The sequence below is a fragment of the Nuphar pumila genome, chromosome 9, assembly GCF_984573655.1.
Source record: "Nuphar pumila chromosome 9, dmNupPumi1.hap1.1, whole genome shotgun sequence".
NCBI classification, from domain to species: domain Eukaryota; kingdom Viridiplantae; phylum Streptophyta; class Magnoliopsida; order Nymphaeales; family Nymphaeaceae; genus Nuphar; species Nuphar pumila.
Window position 1 is genome coordinate 3,135,009 of NC_143257.1, and position 14,803 is coordinate 3,149,811.

Below are 14,803 nucleotides of genomic sequence, written 5' to 3' on the forward strand. Positions count from 1 at the left end.
GAGCGGGGAGAGGTGAAATATCCGGAGAATCCCGCACTCTGTGGCATCCCGGCTTCGTTTTTTCGCCAATAAGAGCGGGGAGAGGTGAAATATCCGGAGAATCTCGCACTCTGTGGCATCCCGGCTTCGTTTTTTCGCCGGTAAGAGCGGGGAGAGGTGTAATATCCGGAGAAACCCGAGCTCTGTGTCTTCCTGGCTTCGTTATTTAGTCGGATCTCTCTCTGTCTCTCGGGCCGGAAGAGTTGAGGGCTTGGTGAAAGGCTGGGACATCCTGACTCATACCTCGCCGGAAAAGTTGACGGCGAGGTGAAGGATCGTGGTCCGGCATTTCGACGTCTCTTTCATCCAAAAAATCGAGAAAAAGCAGAATATCAAGATTTTTCCGGCATTTTGACAGTTTTCTGGACGGGAAATTGAAGAAGAAGTGGACGTTCGCTCGATCTAGTATGAGTTGAGAGTGATCTTGCTTTTGATCACGAGTAGCTCGAAGTGACGTTCCCTTTTTTCTGTCTCAGTATAGTGTTTTTCCAGGAGAAGAATTTGTTGTTTTGTGGTGTGAAGCTTAATGCACAATTTTTCTTTCTTTGGAGAGAAAATTCTGAGCCAGCGAAAATGTTGCCGCCTCAGAAACGCATCTGTAATGGTGTAGTTTGAGTTGCTTTTGGAGAAGTAACCTAGGTTAACTTGGTAAAATATCAATCAAGGCAAAGTGAGAGGAACTATTAGTCCTTGGAGAGCATCTGTTTAATCTGTAGGACTTGTTTCCTTGGAGAAGGCGTGAAGTGTTCAGGTTCCATGGCAAACAACTTGGATGGTTTCTGCTCTTTGGGCGTTTATCTTGATGATGATGATGATGATGACCTTAGATGCACTGCTTGATCTTTGAGGCAAGTTCTTCGTAATTCTTGTTCTTAAATTGTAGTTTGCATTTACACTTAGGCGCTTCGAAGAGGGGGCAAGGGAATGGATCGCTTGCTTATATCTGCAAAGGGGCCTCCGATAAAACGAAGGGCTGGTTTGCGCATAAAACAGGCTGGAAGGGGTTCGTATCGAGGTAGCTAGTGACGGAATCTTGCTTCAGAGAGTGGGATTTTAAGTTTGTGCGATCAGAGAAATTCAACTGTTTCTCATTTAGTGGAGGACTTACATTGAAAGACCGACACCGTTTCGTCCCTCTGATACATAGCAAATGGGGACGAGTCCGTTGAGCATGTATCAGCTTCTGGGAAGTCTTTGCCACGACAGAGGGTGGAACTATGCAGTGTTTTGGAAGCTTAAGAACCAGAACAGCAAGTACGTTCTTTCCTTTTCTCCTCCTCCATCTATTATTAGTAATAGTTATAGTTATTTTTTGACATTTGCTCCTTTTTGGTGTTTGATATTAACTAAGATGGAGTATCATTCTACAGTTTGAACTCTTCGTTGTTTTTCTTAGATTTCCTGGTCTTGCCGTTGTGCTTTTCTACGATCAGGTGTTTCTTAGTTTACTTGAAATGTTTTTCTTTAACCGCACCAAATCTTCTCTCTCTTTCCTCCCCCTTCCCCTTGCCCCTCTTTTGTTTTTTTCCTTATTGCGTTTGCTTCACTTAGCTTTGAACGCTTATGCATCTTGCCCATTTTGTCAACGTTACTTGAATGTGAGATTTTTGCTTCATCATAACACTAGGTTACCTTAAGCCGTTTCCAGTGGAGTTTTTTACTGGAGTTATAGCTAGCGTAATTCTGGATAGTAGCTGGATCGCGACTTTTTTTATTTTTATCTTTTTTTCTTCCATGTTATTTTCTTTTTAAGATTTTCAGCGAATCAGTTCCTCTATGATCATTCTGATAGCAGTGGAAGGAAATCCATTGATTCTAGGACTTCTTTTTGCTACTCCGCTGTTGATAACTGATGAGATACCTTGACATGTGTTACTTGTGGCCACTTCTATATTACTTGGGCTTAATTGGTGATTTTAATCTTCTTGCAGGTTGTTGACTTGGAGTGAGGCTTACTGTGATTTTCCAAAATCACCAGATGTTGCAAAGAATGTAGCTGAAAATTTATGCTTCAATAACTTCGTTGGGGTTGATTATTTTGGCAATGAAACAAGTGGATGTTATGGGTCAGATGTTGGATACCTACTTGAATTGGCAGTGGCAAATATGTCATGCCTTGTGTATTCTCTGGGAGAAGGGTATGCACCTTTTGATAATCTTTCTTCATTTGTAAAAAGATGCCTGCTACTTTCCTCCTTGAGATGGCATCACAGAATTGGTGACCATTTGTAATTTTGTTGATAAAAATTATCTTTCTCCATTAAAGGTTATTTTTAGCTGTTGTGTCTTGTCCTTTCTTTCTTTTCTTATTTTTTGTTTATCGAAATTTTCAACATGGTGTGGCTCTCACATCTTTGTGTGTTCAACATGGAAGTGTTGTGAATCTGATTATGTTCTCAGCCAGATAAAACACTTGAAAGTGTAGCTGGAACGTTTTATGGTTTGTAATGATTTCCTGAGATCCATTGAGGGGATAGTGGAAAAATAAGGAAACAGGCAGCTACTCATTACTTGAAAATTAGTCCATGTGGCCATTAGAGATGTAAATGATGTTTTTAACAGCTATAGACATAAGCCCCATGATATAGTGCCTTGATGGTCTGGGAGCTTGTGTCTATAGCCATTACAACATTTATGACAATAACAGCACCTCCAAAAGTGGATGCTAGCTTTGGCTCGTTTCATCCACAAAATTGCATGGTTGATGCTTTAAGTTCTTCATGCTTCCTTTAATGCAAACCCAAAATAGTGTTCCTGATGAAGTTCATTGTGCACACCAGTTCAAGCTTGCCCTGCATCAATTGATTAAATAGCAATAACGATGAACCACTTACTATATCATATGTGTTATAGCTGTTGATGTGCCCAAATTGATGCATGGATCAAATTCTATAACTTTTTGGAGCTTTTTGAATCTCTGCTGCTGTTCATTACTGATGCTGGTGGTGCCGGCAGCCATGATGCTGTGAAATTATAATAAGTTTTGTTCAAGGGTGCTTTATGTTGTTTGCTTGTTTTGTCCTCGCAATCTGAATGAGGTGGTAAGGCTGATGTCTAGTGGTGATGATGTGTAGCATGGGGCTGGGAAAAATGTACCTTGTGGATGAAAACTTGTTAAGTTTGAGAGCTTGTTTATTTTCCTTTACACAATTGTTCTTTTGTTTTTTGTTTTTTTATCTTAACTATGAGGTTCTTGTGTGTGAAAGAAAAACCGTTTGAGGCTTCCCTGCTGCTGCTAGGGCTGCACGTTATCCAAGCTTGGGCTGGTCGAGCTCTGCTTGTTTACAGAAATGCATGGTCAATCTTGGCTGCCGAGCTTGAATGACCTTTGTTCGGACTCAGGTTGGCTTGAGCTCAAGCCTGGGTCGGCTTGGCATGAGCTGACCTGGTTTTATCGAAAATACATTTCAAATGAGATGTGGAGTGGGTGGGATTCAAACCCACCACCTTATACATACAAGTTGTGTAAGACATATTCTTTTGCTTTTCACTCAATAAAATCCATACATATCCTAACCCTAAACCTTATACAACTGTATGTGCCCGATCTTAATCGGGTTAATCAAACTTAGCCGAGCTCGGACCATTGATCAAGCTCGGCTGGTTTATATCATTATATGTAACGATCCTGAGCTCTTGCTTGAGTTTGGCTCGTTTACTTATCCAGATGAGTCCAAGCTGGGTTAAACAAGTGTAGCCCGAGCTAGCTCGGCTTGTTTTGAAGCCCTAGCTGTTGCTTTTTATTCTTGTCCCCTTTTCATTTTGTTCCAACTTCCAAGTAATCAGTTTCTCAATTTTTGCATGCAATTGATTCAAGGTCAGCTAGTTCTTAATCTTCCCTCCCCCAGGTTAGTTCCTATTAGCTGAAATCTCTTTGAAACACATTCATTATTGTTTTCTCAAATGCTTTCACATGTTCATTTGCATGTATCTTTTTCCTGTAAACGTGTTCTCTTCTTGATATTTACTAAGAAGCTTTCAACCAGTGTCACCAATATTGCCAATATTTTGAAAATATCATGATACTATCAGCAATTTCAGGTCATTGATGATATCGGCAAAATATTGCAATTCAAAATATCACCAGAAAGAAAATATTGTGATATTATCATGACATTTTTTGCGATATTTTTGAAAATTTTCTTATTTTATATATTTTAAGCCCCAATTTTTGTTTCTTTTTGTATTTTAAAAGCTTTTCAAACTTATTTCCGTATATATTTTGAAGAAAAATTATACAAAACTTATTATTTTCTTATCTTTCTTATTATTTTTTTATATTTAAAAAAATTTAAAACTCCCAAAACTTTCCCAAGAAAAAACACTTATTGAAAATCTCTTCGAGAAAAACCCTCGCCTAGAAATTACCTTGAATGATACATGTGACTATGCTTTCAACTCATCTGAGCAAACCTCAAGAGCCTTCTATTAGGAATGAGTGATGTCGTATTTCTAGATGGAAAACAAAACTTTGGATAGAGATTTGTCAACTTCATACTCAAGACACGAGAAATTGAGAATATTAATCATAACCTCTAATGAGGCAACCACCAGCTGCCATGGAATGTTGCATATTGTATCTTGTAATAGACAATATAAATGATTTGTTCATATTTCTTATTTCAAGTGATTCACATTATCATAGTGGTTGTTTACCTGAGCCATGAATTTTTTGTGTTCATATTGTTGTTCTCAAGCAGTCCATCATTATGAACAATTGTGGCCATCTTAGACATCTATAATGTAAATATCATTGTAAATTTTATGAAATTGGTTCTTTCATTATTGTGGAAGCTAGCATTGGTATATTAATTCCCTTGGGTGCATATGGCTTAATTATTTACCACATGATTGTTCATAAATCAGGAATTTTGTTTAACCTTGCCAAAGTACAAGGCATCATATATAGAATGCCACAAGACTAGAAAAACACAAAATGCACGACAGAAATTGCAGCATCCTATGTATTTTTATTGTGAAGCAGATTGTATGTGCTATTCATGAGTTGGAAAGATGTCTGTCTAATTCATCGTTAGTGCATTTGATGGTTCTGAATTATTTGCATTTCTTTACTCCATGGATGATTAAAAAGATATTATCTTCCAGAATAAAAAAATACAAGACTTATATGAGTACATTGATGCTCATCTTTCAGGTTAATTGGCCAAGTTGCAATTTCCAGGAAGCACCATTGGGTTTTTGCTGAAAATGATTCCAATTGTGGTGAAAATTCTATATTGTTGTCTGAGGTGACTGATGGACCTGAAACATTTGGTAGAACTATCAACAATGTATTGCTTAATATTTGATGCAGAACTGATATGTTCTATTTGTTTTCAGTTTCTGGATGAGTGGAAAACGCAGTTTGCAGCTGGTATCAAGGTAAAGTTTTTTCTTTTATTTATTTATTTATTCTTTTAGCTGTCTTGCTGCATGGTGAGTAGGGTTGTCAATGGGTTGGGTACCCGATCCATCAGGGTATATATGAACCCACCCGAATAACAAATCTCTGTGTTTGGGTTTGGTCGGGTCACAAAAATGGAATCCCAGACCTAGACCTGCATAACTTCAGATTTTTTTTTTTATTAAAAATACATATAAAATACTCAGGATGGGTTGGGTACCCGACAAAAATCATGACCCAAACCCAGCCTGCATACTGCTTGGGTTGGATTCTGGTCGACCTGAATGTTATTGGGGTCGGCATTTTTTATGCCCATACCCGGGAATTTGGGTTCAGTTCAGGTTGGGTACCTGATAAAAACCCAATCCGTTGACAGTCCTAGTGGTGATCTTGTACTTTTTTATGCGGGTTGCATGCTCTAAAGCTTCTAAGCAAATATACATTTTTCTCCAAAACTTCTTTATTGATGAATAAACTTAATGATACAGACAATTGCACTCATACCTGTGATGCCATATGGTCTTGTGCAACTTGGCTCCTTAGCAACGGTGAGTGATCAGCTTATATTCATTATAATGGTAACAGGTTACCTGCTTGAGTGTGCTTTCTAGTCTGAAGTTCTCATTTGGTTCAAGTGGGCTACCTTGAAGAACATATATGCATTTGTTTTTGTCATTTTTATGTGTCCATATTTGTGTTTCCCTGGAATTGTACCAACACTCAAAATTCTGCATTTCTCTTTACTTCATGGGTAAACCAATTTCTTTTTGTATTTCAAACTTCTAGGGAGTGTTATCTGAGTTTGGCAGATTTGTACAAGTTTTCTTAGCATCCCCTAGATTTTCATTAGGTTCATTCTGAACTTAGATTGCTCGGCTGCCCCAGATTGCTGAAGTTGAAAAACCATTGCTAGCCAATTATTTTCCAATTGGTTAAAACTATTCAGTTTTTTTATTGACTGCTATCTTGTATTAATTGGTATAGTCTGAATGGATGATAATAAGTTCTCCTTTAAGGAAGCATACAAAATATAATACTTTACTCATTTGCATATAATGATTTCACATGTCTACTGTTTTAATGCATCTAGCATACACATTCAGCTAATTAAAATGATTGTGGTTCTAATGCATGTGATAAATAAGTTTTGGTGACCTGTTAACTTTTTTGGTATAATTCGTGATTGGCAAATTTGTCTGAGTAGCAATTTGACTCTGGTAACATGGTATGTAAATTGATACTACTAAACTTGGCTTACCAATCTGTTGTAACTGTCATATAGATGTGGACATGATAGTTTTAAGAAAAGTAGCCAGTAGGATATTGCTCATGTTTACATAATTAACTTGTTTTATTTTATTCTTGTGTGTGTAGTTCCGTGAGGCCAAATCGTGACTCCATATCATTAAAAAACATAAGTGATGCCTTGATAATGGGTAATTGTGAAAGGAAAATAGCCAACAACAAGATTAAAAATTATAAAAAAGGGGAAAACAGGAATAAGGGTATGGATATGATGTTGGCTATGGCTAGACATGATTGTCTGATAGCAATGCATCCATGAAGTGTTATGTTGTATCCGGTGTCCTTCTCTCATCCTGGGGAATCTAGTTACCACTGCATGGTAACCCTGTTCTGATTGTTTAGCATTATGCTTCCATCAAGTCAAGTTGAGACTTGAGTGTTGAGTTTGTGAACCATGTTCTGAATCATTTCTTTGTATTACCTTTCAGCTTTTAAGCATTGACTGTTGGATACTTTAGGCCATCATTTGATAAAGATGGCCAGGACGCCTACTAGGGCTTTAAATAAGTTGGATCAGGGATACTCTGCTCCAACTTAAATAGTTTGAGATATATTCCGATTTGGATCCCAAAACTGGTGTGGTTGTCAGCATCAGTATCTAGCTTTGTCGAGGCTGGAAAGTGGGAACTGGTGGTGGCAAGTTTTTTTACACAAATAACCTTTGTACCAATAGATGGGTCAATTTTAGACCATTTTGACTGAAATATGCCCATCCATTGCTCAGCAGCATTTCAGCAACAGTTCATGGCTGGTGACACCCTACTGGTTTCCAGTCAATCTGATGCTAGATGGTACCAGTTAAAGGCTAGACTCTCTCTCTCTCTCTCTCTCTCTCTCTCTCTCTCTCTCTCTCTCTCTCTCTCATGCACATCACAATTTCAATTGCAATGTGCACAAAGCAATTGGATCTAGGAGTGCCTGATCTCAATCTGATCAGACCACACACACATGATCTGGCCCCTCATAAAATCAAGCCTCATCTGGGTTAAGCTTTGGCTCAGTTGTAATGCAGGGACCAACTGTGTTGAGATTCCTTCACATGTGTTCTCTTCTATGTCACACGGACACTCCATTTTGTCCACCGCATCTCTTGTCTATGTCATACAGACACTCCATTTTGCCCACCGTACCCGTGTCGACATGCGTGTACCCATGTCGACACGTGTGTCCTCGTGTCAACACGCAGCGACACCTTGACATTCCATTTTACCTTCTGCACATACGAGTTTGGAGGGTAGTGGGAAGCTACCTGCATCCTAGCGGATGGTACCTGATTGCTTGGAAGCATTAATTTTTGGTGTTTTTTTCGAAATTCTGACCTTACAGATTGATAGGTTTTTATAAGGTTAAAAAATCAACGGTCTATAATTTTTATAAATTTTTGAGGCTTCAAATACCATTTTTTCCATCCAAAATGCACGATTCAAGTGTCAATTTCTAGTAAATCAATCATGCTGAACACATTTGTAAGGTCAAAATTTTGAAAAAACACCAAAAAAAAATCTTAGTGGGTAAGGTTGATACGTTTTTCTATCTGGTAGGTTTCAATTTCACCAAGTTTGTATTCAATTTATAATTTTTAATTATATTTTCAGTTTATAACTTTATGTTTTCATTATATAATATATATTTTAAATATAGCATATATATTTAGATTATATTCAATTTATTTTGAATTTAAACTATATATTTAGATTATATTCAATTTATTTTGAATTATGTGATATTTAATATATATATATATATACCATGTATTTGTACCTGCATTTTTTGAAATTACCATGTCATGCCCTCCGTACCCATACCCGTACCAGCACCCGTACCCGAACCCATGTGACATAGGTTCTCATTATAATATTGGTTCAATATATCAGGCTACCAAGTATGTCACATGGACACTCCATTTTGGCTCGCATATCATGTCCTCTTATATGCTAATCATATTGAAAACTTCATAAAACTAGCCTTATCCCTGAATCTACCTGTGCCCGTTGTTATTATTTGGCTCAAAATTATATCCTTTTTTAACCAAGGTCTTTGGCAAAATAACCATTTGCATAGTTTTTTTAGAATGCATTTTGGAGGGAAAAGCCCACTTTATGAAAAATGTTTAGTCTCACATTATATATCTTTGAAAAAACATTGAGTTTAAAAATGTGTAGAGTTTCCTTAGAGGGCAATTTGAACTTTGAATTTAGACATGAACTTGGATTCAAATTCAAATTCAGATTGGGCTCGGATTGGTTCGGTCTTGGTTCTTGTCCTAATTTGACTTTAACCAAACATTTTATCACTTATTTTGAACAAATTTGTATCTTATGAAATCATTTAATAAGCTTTTATTTGTCCTAAACATTTTGTTGGTTGACCAAGGCAATCAAATGTCATTTATGACATTTATGCGGGGCAACACGGTGCAGGTAATCTGTTGGTGGGAACAAGCAGCCCATTGTGGGTGGCCATTTGAGCTTTAATGGGTGCATGCTGCCCGTTTGGACCATAATGGGTACATGCTACCCATTTGGTCCATAATGGGCTTTTATGGACCCATGCATACCGGGGTCTATATAAAGTTATAAACCCCAGCTGCCTTAGGTCAGTCCAGAAGCAAGCTAAATCCTTTCTCACTACTTCTTCATGCTGTCTTTGTTTCTCTCTCTCTTTAACTTTCAGTAAAGTTGTTCAAAGTTAGTTATGTCGTGGTGGCCTATCTACTCTGTGCTAGGAGTGATTGGCATTGCACATGTGGTGTAGGCTTGGTTGTATGCCAGAAGTGAGGTTGTGCTAAACCCTACTGCACCCAGGTTCAACTCTGGTTGGGAAATTGTCGCTTTTAAGACAATGCCATTGTTGCACACCTCCAAACTTCGGTCCCACCCGTTATTATCAACAATTTAAAAACAATAGCCTAGCTCTATGGCATCAACAATGAAGGTTGGAAACTAGGAGATTCCTAAGCTTTTCCAGTTCGATGGGTAGTAAACTCTTGCTTCATGTAGCAATTTAATGTGATAGCCAAGCTGCTATATATAAAGCAGTGAGCAATATATACAATGAAAAATATAGACATATCTGCCAGTCTAAAGTACAATATTTTTAATAATTTACTCTAGGAGTAATTTTAGTAGAATATTTGAAATCTTGCCAAAATTTGGCTACTTACGAAAGGCCTTACAAGAAAAATCATTAAAAGTACATACGAGGGAATGAGATTAAAACCTACTAAAGAAATTACCTATGATGGAAACCCAACCAAGTGACTCAAGTCGATTGAGTTCTTGGTTTAACGAGAAAAATAAGTTACTAGAGTAATTAGGTGAGCACTAAAGAATATATGAAAATAAAGAGTATCTTCAAGTCCCATTATAATGTAAGTGCTCGGAAGCTTGTGATATAAGGATGAGTCTCTTGACTATTAATGAGATCCGTAGGCTAGATTGGCTAAAGTGGTTTAAACAAGTTTTCATTTTTTATGGACTCACCTGTATTAATGTGAAGGTGTGGGTTGCCTTCTATAAAATTGGGGTTGTTTCTAGAGCATTCATAAAGTGGGATACTCCGTATGACCCTAAATATATGCAACCTTTATATATTGATGATACATAGTTACTAGAAAGGAATATTTGTGTGAATAGGCCTAAGAAGTCCACAATAAAGATCAAGTTCAAAGCTTAGCTACTTAGTTTCTAAGTCTATTTAATATTGCTCATAAGTGAACGTTCAAACCCAAAAGGTACTTTCATTTATGCATGACTTTCACAAACAACTTCGTGTTTTTTCTTTTATAATTTTGACCCACATGAGGGTTTGTTATTATTTGGCTCAAAATTATACCTTTTTTGAACAAAGGTCTTTGGCAAAATAACCCTTTCTTTGCATAGTTTTTTTAGAATGCATTTTAGAGGAAAATTTTCACTTTACGAACAAATGTTTAGTTTCACATTAAACATCTTTGAAAAACACATTGCGTTCAAAATGTATAAAGTTGCCTTTGAGGGCAAGACCATCAAGGAGCTTGTCAATTAAACTTTAAACTTTAGATTTTGATTTTGATTCGGATCTGGCTAGGCCCAACTCAACTCGTTCCGGTCTGGTCTTGGTCCTGGTCCTAATTTGACATTGACCAAACTTTTTATCACTTATTTTAGACAAATTTGCACCTCATAAAATCACTTAATAAGTTTTTATTTTTTCTAAACCTTTTGTTGGTTGATAAGGCAGTCAAAGGTCATTTATGACCTTACTAGGGGGGCAACACATAGTCTTCACGGCTAGTCTCAATGTATCCCAATGTGTCCAAGAACGTTGGGATGCTAGTGGGCACAAAAAGTCTGATGGTGGGCACAAGCAGCTCATTGTTGGTGGCCATTTGTGCCTTAATGGGTGCATGCTGCCTGTTTGGACCATAATGGGTGCATGCTACCCGTTTGGTTCATAATGGGCTTCTATAAACCCATGCATATTAGGGTCTATATAAACCCCAACTACTTCAGGTCAGTCCAAAAATGATCTAAGTCCTTTCTCGCTCCTCTTTCATGCTCTGTCTTTGTTTCTTTCTCTCTCAACTTTCAGTGAAATTGTTTAAGGTTAGCCGTATCGTGGTTGTAATGAAGTGCCAAATGAGTGAGGCGACATCTCCAAGAGCAAGCCCAGGCGCACTTAAAGCCTCTAATGGGCAAGATTGCAATAAACCACAAAAGTGGTAAAACACACAAAATAAGGTGAAAAAATATATTTCACTCACATAGGCTTCACTAGAAGCTTAAAGAATACATGGGGCCAAGCCCCTTATTTATACACACAAAGGGACCCACCCATAGAGCCGCTGGAGCCCCAACGGTCATATTTATGACCGTTGGAGGGGTCCAACGACTCTTTGTGGACCCCTCTCAACCAATAAAGAAAGAAAGAAGAAAAGTAAAAAGAAAAAAAGAAAAGAGAAAAAGAACATATCTTTTAGGATTGTGAAAAGACTAATTTGCCCCTAATGGGTATTACAATATATATATATATATTTATATATGTAGATAGACACAGACATATATATGTGTATGTGTCATAATCTCTCTCTCTCTCTATATATATATAACATATTTTAACACCCCCTCTCAAACACATGGTGAGATCACCGAGAGTTTGCTAAGAAGAAAGTAGAAACGAGGCGATGACAAAGCTTTGGTGAATAAGTCCGCCAACTGGTACTCGGTAGGAACATATGGCAGTTGGATGGTGCCTCATAAGAACTCATCACGAACATAATAACAATCCATCTCGATGTGCTTTGTTCGTTCATGAAAGGTGCGATTGCTGGCAATGTAGATAAAACTCTTGTTGTCGCATCACAACTTCGAAGGAGTTGAGAATGAGATACCCATATTTTTAAGCAATCTTCTTAACCATACAATCTCAGTGGTGGTAGGGTCATCGCACGATACTCTGCTTCTATAGAAGAGAGAGAAACTTTTTGTTGCTTCTTACACCTCCATGAAATAAGTAACTTCAAGAAACACACAATAACCTGTGGTGAAAATATGATCATCAGGGTTACCCCCAATTAGAGTCAGTATAGGCAAGTAAAGTAAGAGGTGAAGAAGAGGGTAAGAATAATCCTTTAGTTATGGTGATTTTCAAATATCTGATAATCTTCATGACTGCGGCCATGTGAATGGTAGAAGGAGCAGTCTGAAATTGACTTGCACTATGAACCGCATGAGAAATATCGGGCCTGGTGATAGATAAATATGTTAGTGACCCAATCAATTGACGATAAGACATGAGATCTGTTAAAGGAGTGCAATCATTGACTCTCATCTTGGCGTTGATCACTTCTGGAGTCTCCACCTTCTTGTCATCTGTCAGCCCAGATCGGGCAATAATGTCGGAGGCAAGCTTCATCTGAGAGAGAACATATCCCTTGGGAGAGTATGCAACTTCAATTCTTAAAAAATACTTTAGAAAACCAAGGTCAGACGTATCAAAATTTTCTTTGAGAATATTTTTAATAAGGTTAATACCCTTTTTATCGTTACCTTTGATAATCATGTCATTAACTTATAACAACAAAATTGTTATCTACTTATTAGAAGTTTTAACAAACAAAGCAGTATCAGTATAACATGAGGAAAAGTCATTATCGAGAACTACTTTGCTAAAAAGATCGTACCAAGCTTTTGAGTTTTGTTTAAGATCATAGAGAGCTTTATTTAACTTTAGAATATTCTTTACCAATTTCAAGACCTGGCAGAGGATCCATAAGAACTTCTTCACATAGAGTTTCATTTAAAAACACATTTTTAACATTAAGTTAATATATCGCCCATTACTTAATAAAAGCTAAGGCAATTAATGTTCGCACACTAGTCATTCTAGCTACTGGAGCAAATGTCTCTTCATAATCAATCCCATATTCTTGGGCGTAGCCTTTTGCAACCAAACGAGCTTTGTATCTTTCTAGAGATCCGTCACATTTGGTTTTGACTTTATATACCCATCTACACCAAATTGCCTTTTTTCTTAATGGTTGATGAATAATGCTCCAAGTTTGGGCTTTGTTAAGAGCTTCTAATTCAATTTTCATGGCTTCAATTCAATGTGGATGATCTTTAGCTTCTTTAAATGAAGTAGATTCATGATATGAATATATCAACATGAGACAAGTCCTATAATTAGGTAAAAAAGATTCATAAGACACAATTTTTTGTGGTGACCTATTACGAGAAGATCTCCTAGGTTAATTGTCATCAATAAGTTCTTCTAAAGAGAAGTCTTGAGAATATATTTCAAGGGCAAGTTGATGTTCATTTCCTAACCGTCGGGTATATATATTTATATCATTGAGGTTCTCATCTTGAGAAACATTACCATGTTGTAGTATATCATTATGATGTAAAATGCATCACAAGTATTATCGCAAATAATTGCATCTAGAGACTCAATCCTAGGAGCTAAGTCAAATAGGAAGGAATAATCAATGTCTTCTCTAGATGTGTGGATATCAAAACTATTTTGTTCCTCAAAAAGTTTATATTTCTTGACACATAGAGTTTATTGTTTCGAATATCATAGTATCTATAGCCTTTTTTATTTTCATCATAGCCAATGAACACACATTTAAGAGCTTTGGGTGATAATTTATCTTGTCCTTCAAGCACAAAACATTTACATCCAAAGATCCTTAGTCTATTGAAATCTGGAGTAATTTTACATAATTTTTCAAAAGGTGATACATTTTTTAAAGAAAAAGAGGGCATGCGATTGATAAGATATGTTGCGGTAAGAAAAGCTTCGGCCCAAAAGTTTTTAGGAACATTTTTAGATACAAGGAGTGTTCTTGTAGTTTCAATTAAATGTCTATGTTTTCTTTCCGCAAGAACATTTTGTTGCGGAGTTTTAGGACAAGATCGTTGGTGCAAAATTTTATTTATTTTAAAATAATTTTGAAAATCTTTAGACATGTATTCACCTCCAGAATCAGATCTAAATATAGCTATATTGTTTTGAAATTGATTTTAAATAAGAACATGGAATTCTTTAAAATTAATGAAGACATCGGATTTGTTTTTTTTATAATGTATACCCACTTATACCCCATAAAGTCATCAATAAAAGTAACAATAAAAGTAACATAGTAGGAATATCCTCCTTTGGACATAACGGGTACTGGCCCCCGTACATCGGAATATACAAGTTCAAAAGGTTTTTTTGACACAAAATTCTTATGTGAATACGGAAGCGAACAAATCTTTCCAAGAATACAATCATTGCATGTAAATGTACTTGAATTACAAAAAATTTCCAAGGAAAGAGATACAACTTGAAAATACTAGGATATCCAAGCCTCTTATGCCAAGTCTAAATATCTTTAGATTGAACATGATTACAAAATGATTTGGATGGCAAAGACAAAAAATCCATATAATAAAGATCCCCTCTTCTATGGCCTTGCCCAATCCGCTTCCCGGACCGGAGATCCTGCACATAGCAATGGGTTGGTGAAAAAGAGACATTGCATTCAAAATCGGTAATTTGAGAAACGAAAAAAAGATTTAAATTAAG

General features: G+C 36.8%; 1 protein-coding gene across 1 annotated transcript in view; it reads left to right on the top strand.

Moving 5' to 3' along the window:
• The window catches only part of LOC149828215 (transcription factor LHW-like), a 26,791-nt gene continuing 11,988 nt past the window's right edge, over window positions 1-14,803 (top strand). Inside the window, exons 1-5 of the mRNA XM_090017451.1 lie at window positions 1-1,293; window positions 1,971-2,177; window positions 5,195-5,288; window positions 5,380-5,421; window positions 5,932-5,991. Of these exons, the coding sequence (XP_089873577.1) occupies window positions 1,190-1,293; window positions 1,971-2,177; window positions 5,195-5,288; window positions 5,380-5,421; window positions 5,932-5,991 (507 nt within the window). The 5' untranslated portion in view covers window positions 1-1,189. The remainder of the gene's footprint in view (window positions 1,294-1,970; window positions 2,178-5,194; window positions 5,289-5,379; window positions 5,422-5,931; window positions 5,992-14,803) is intronic.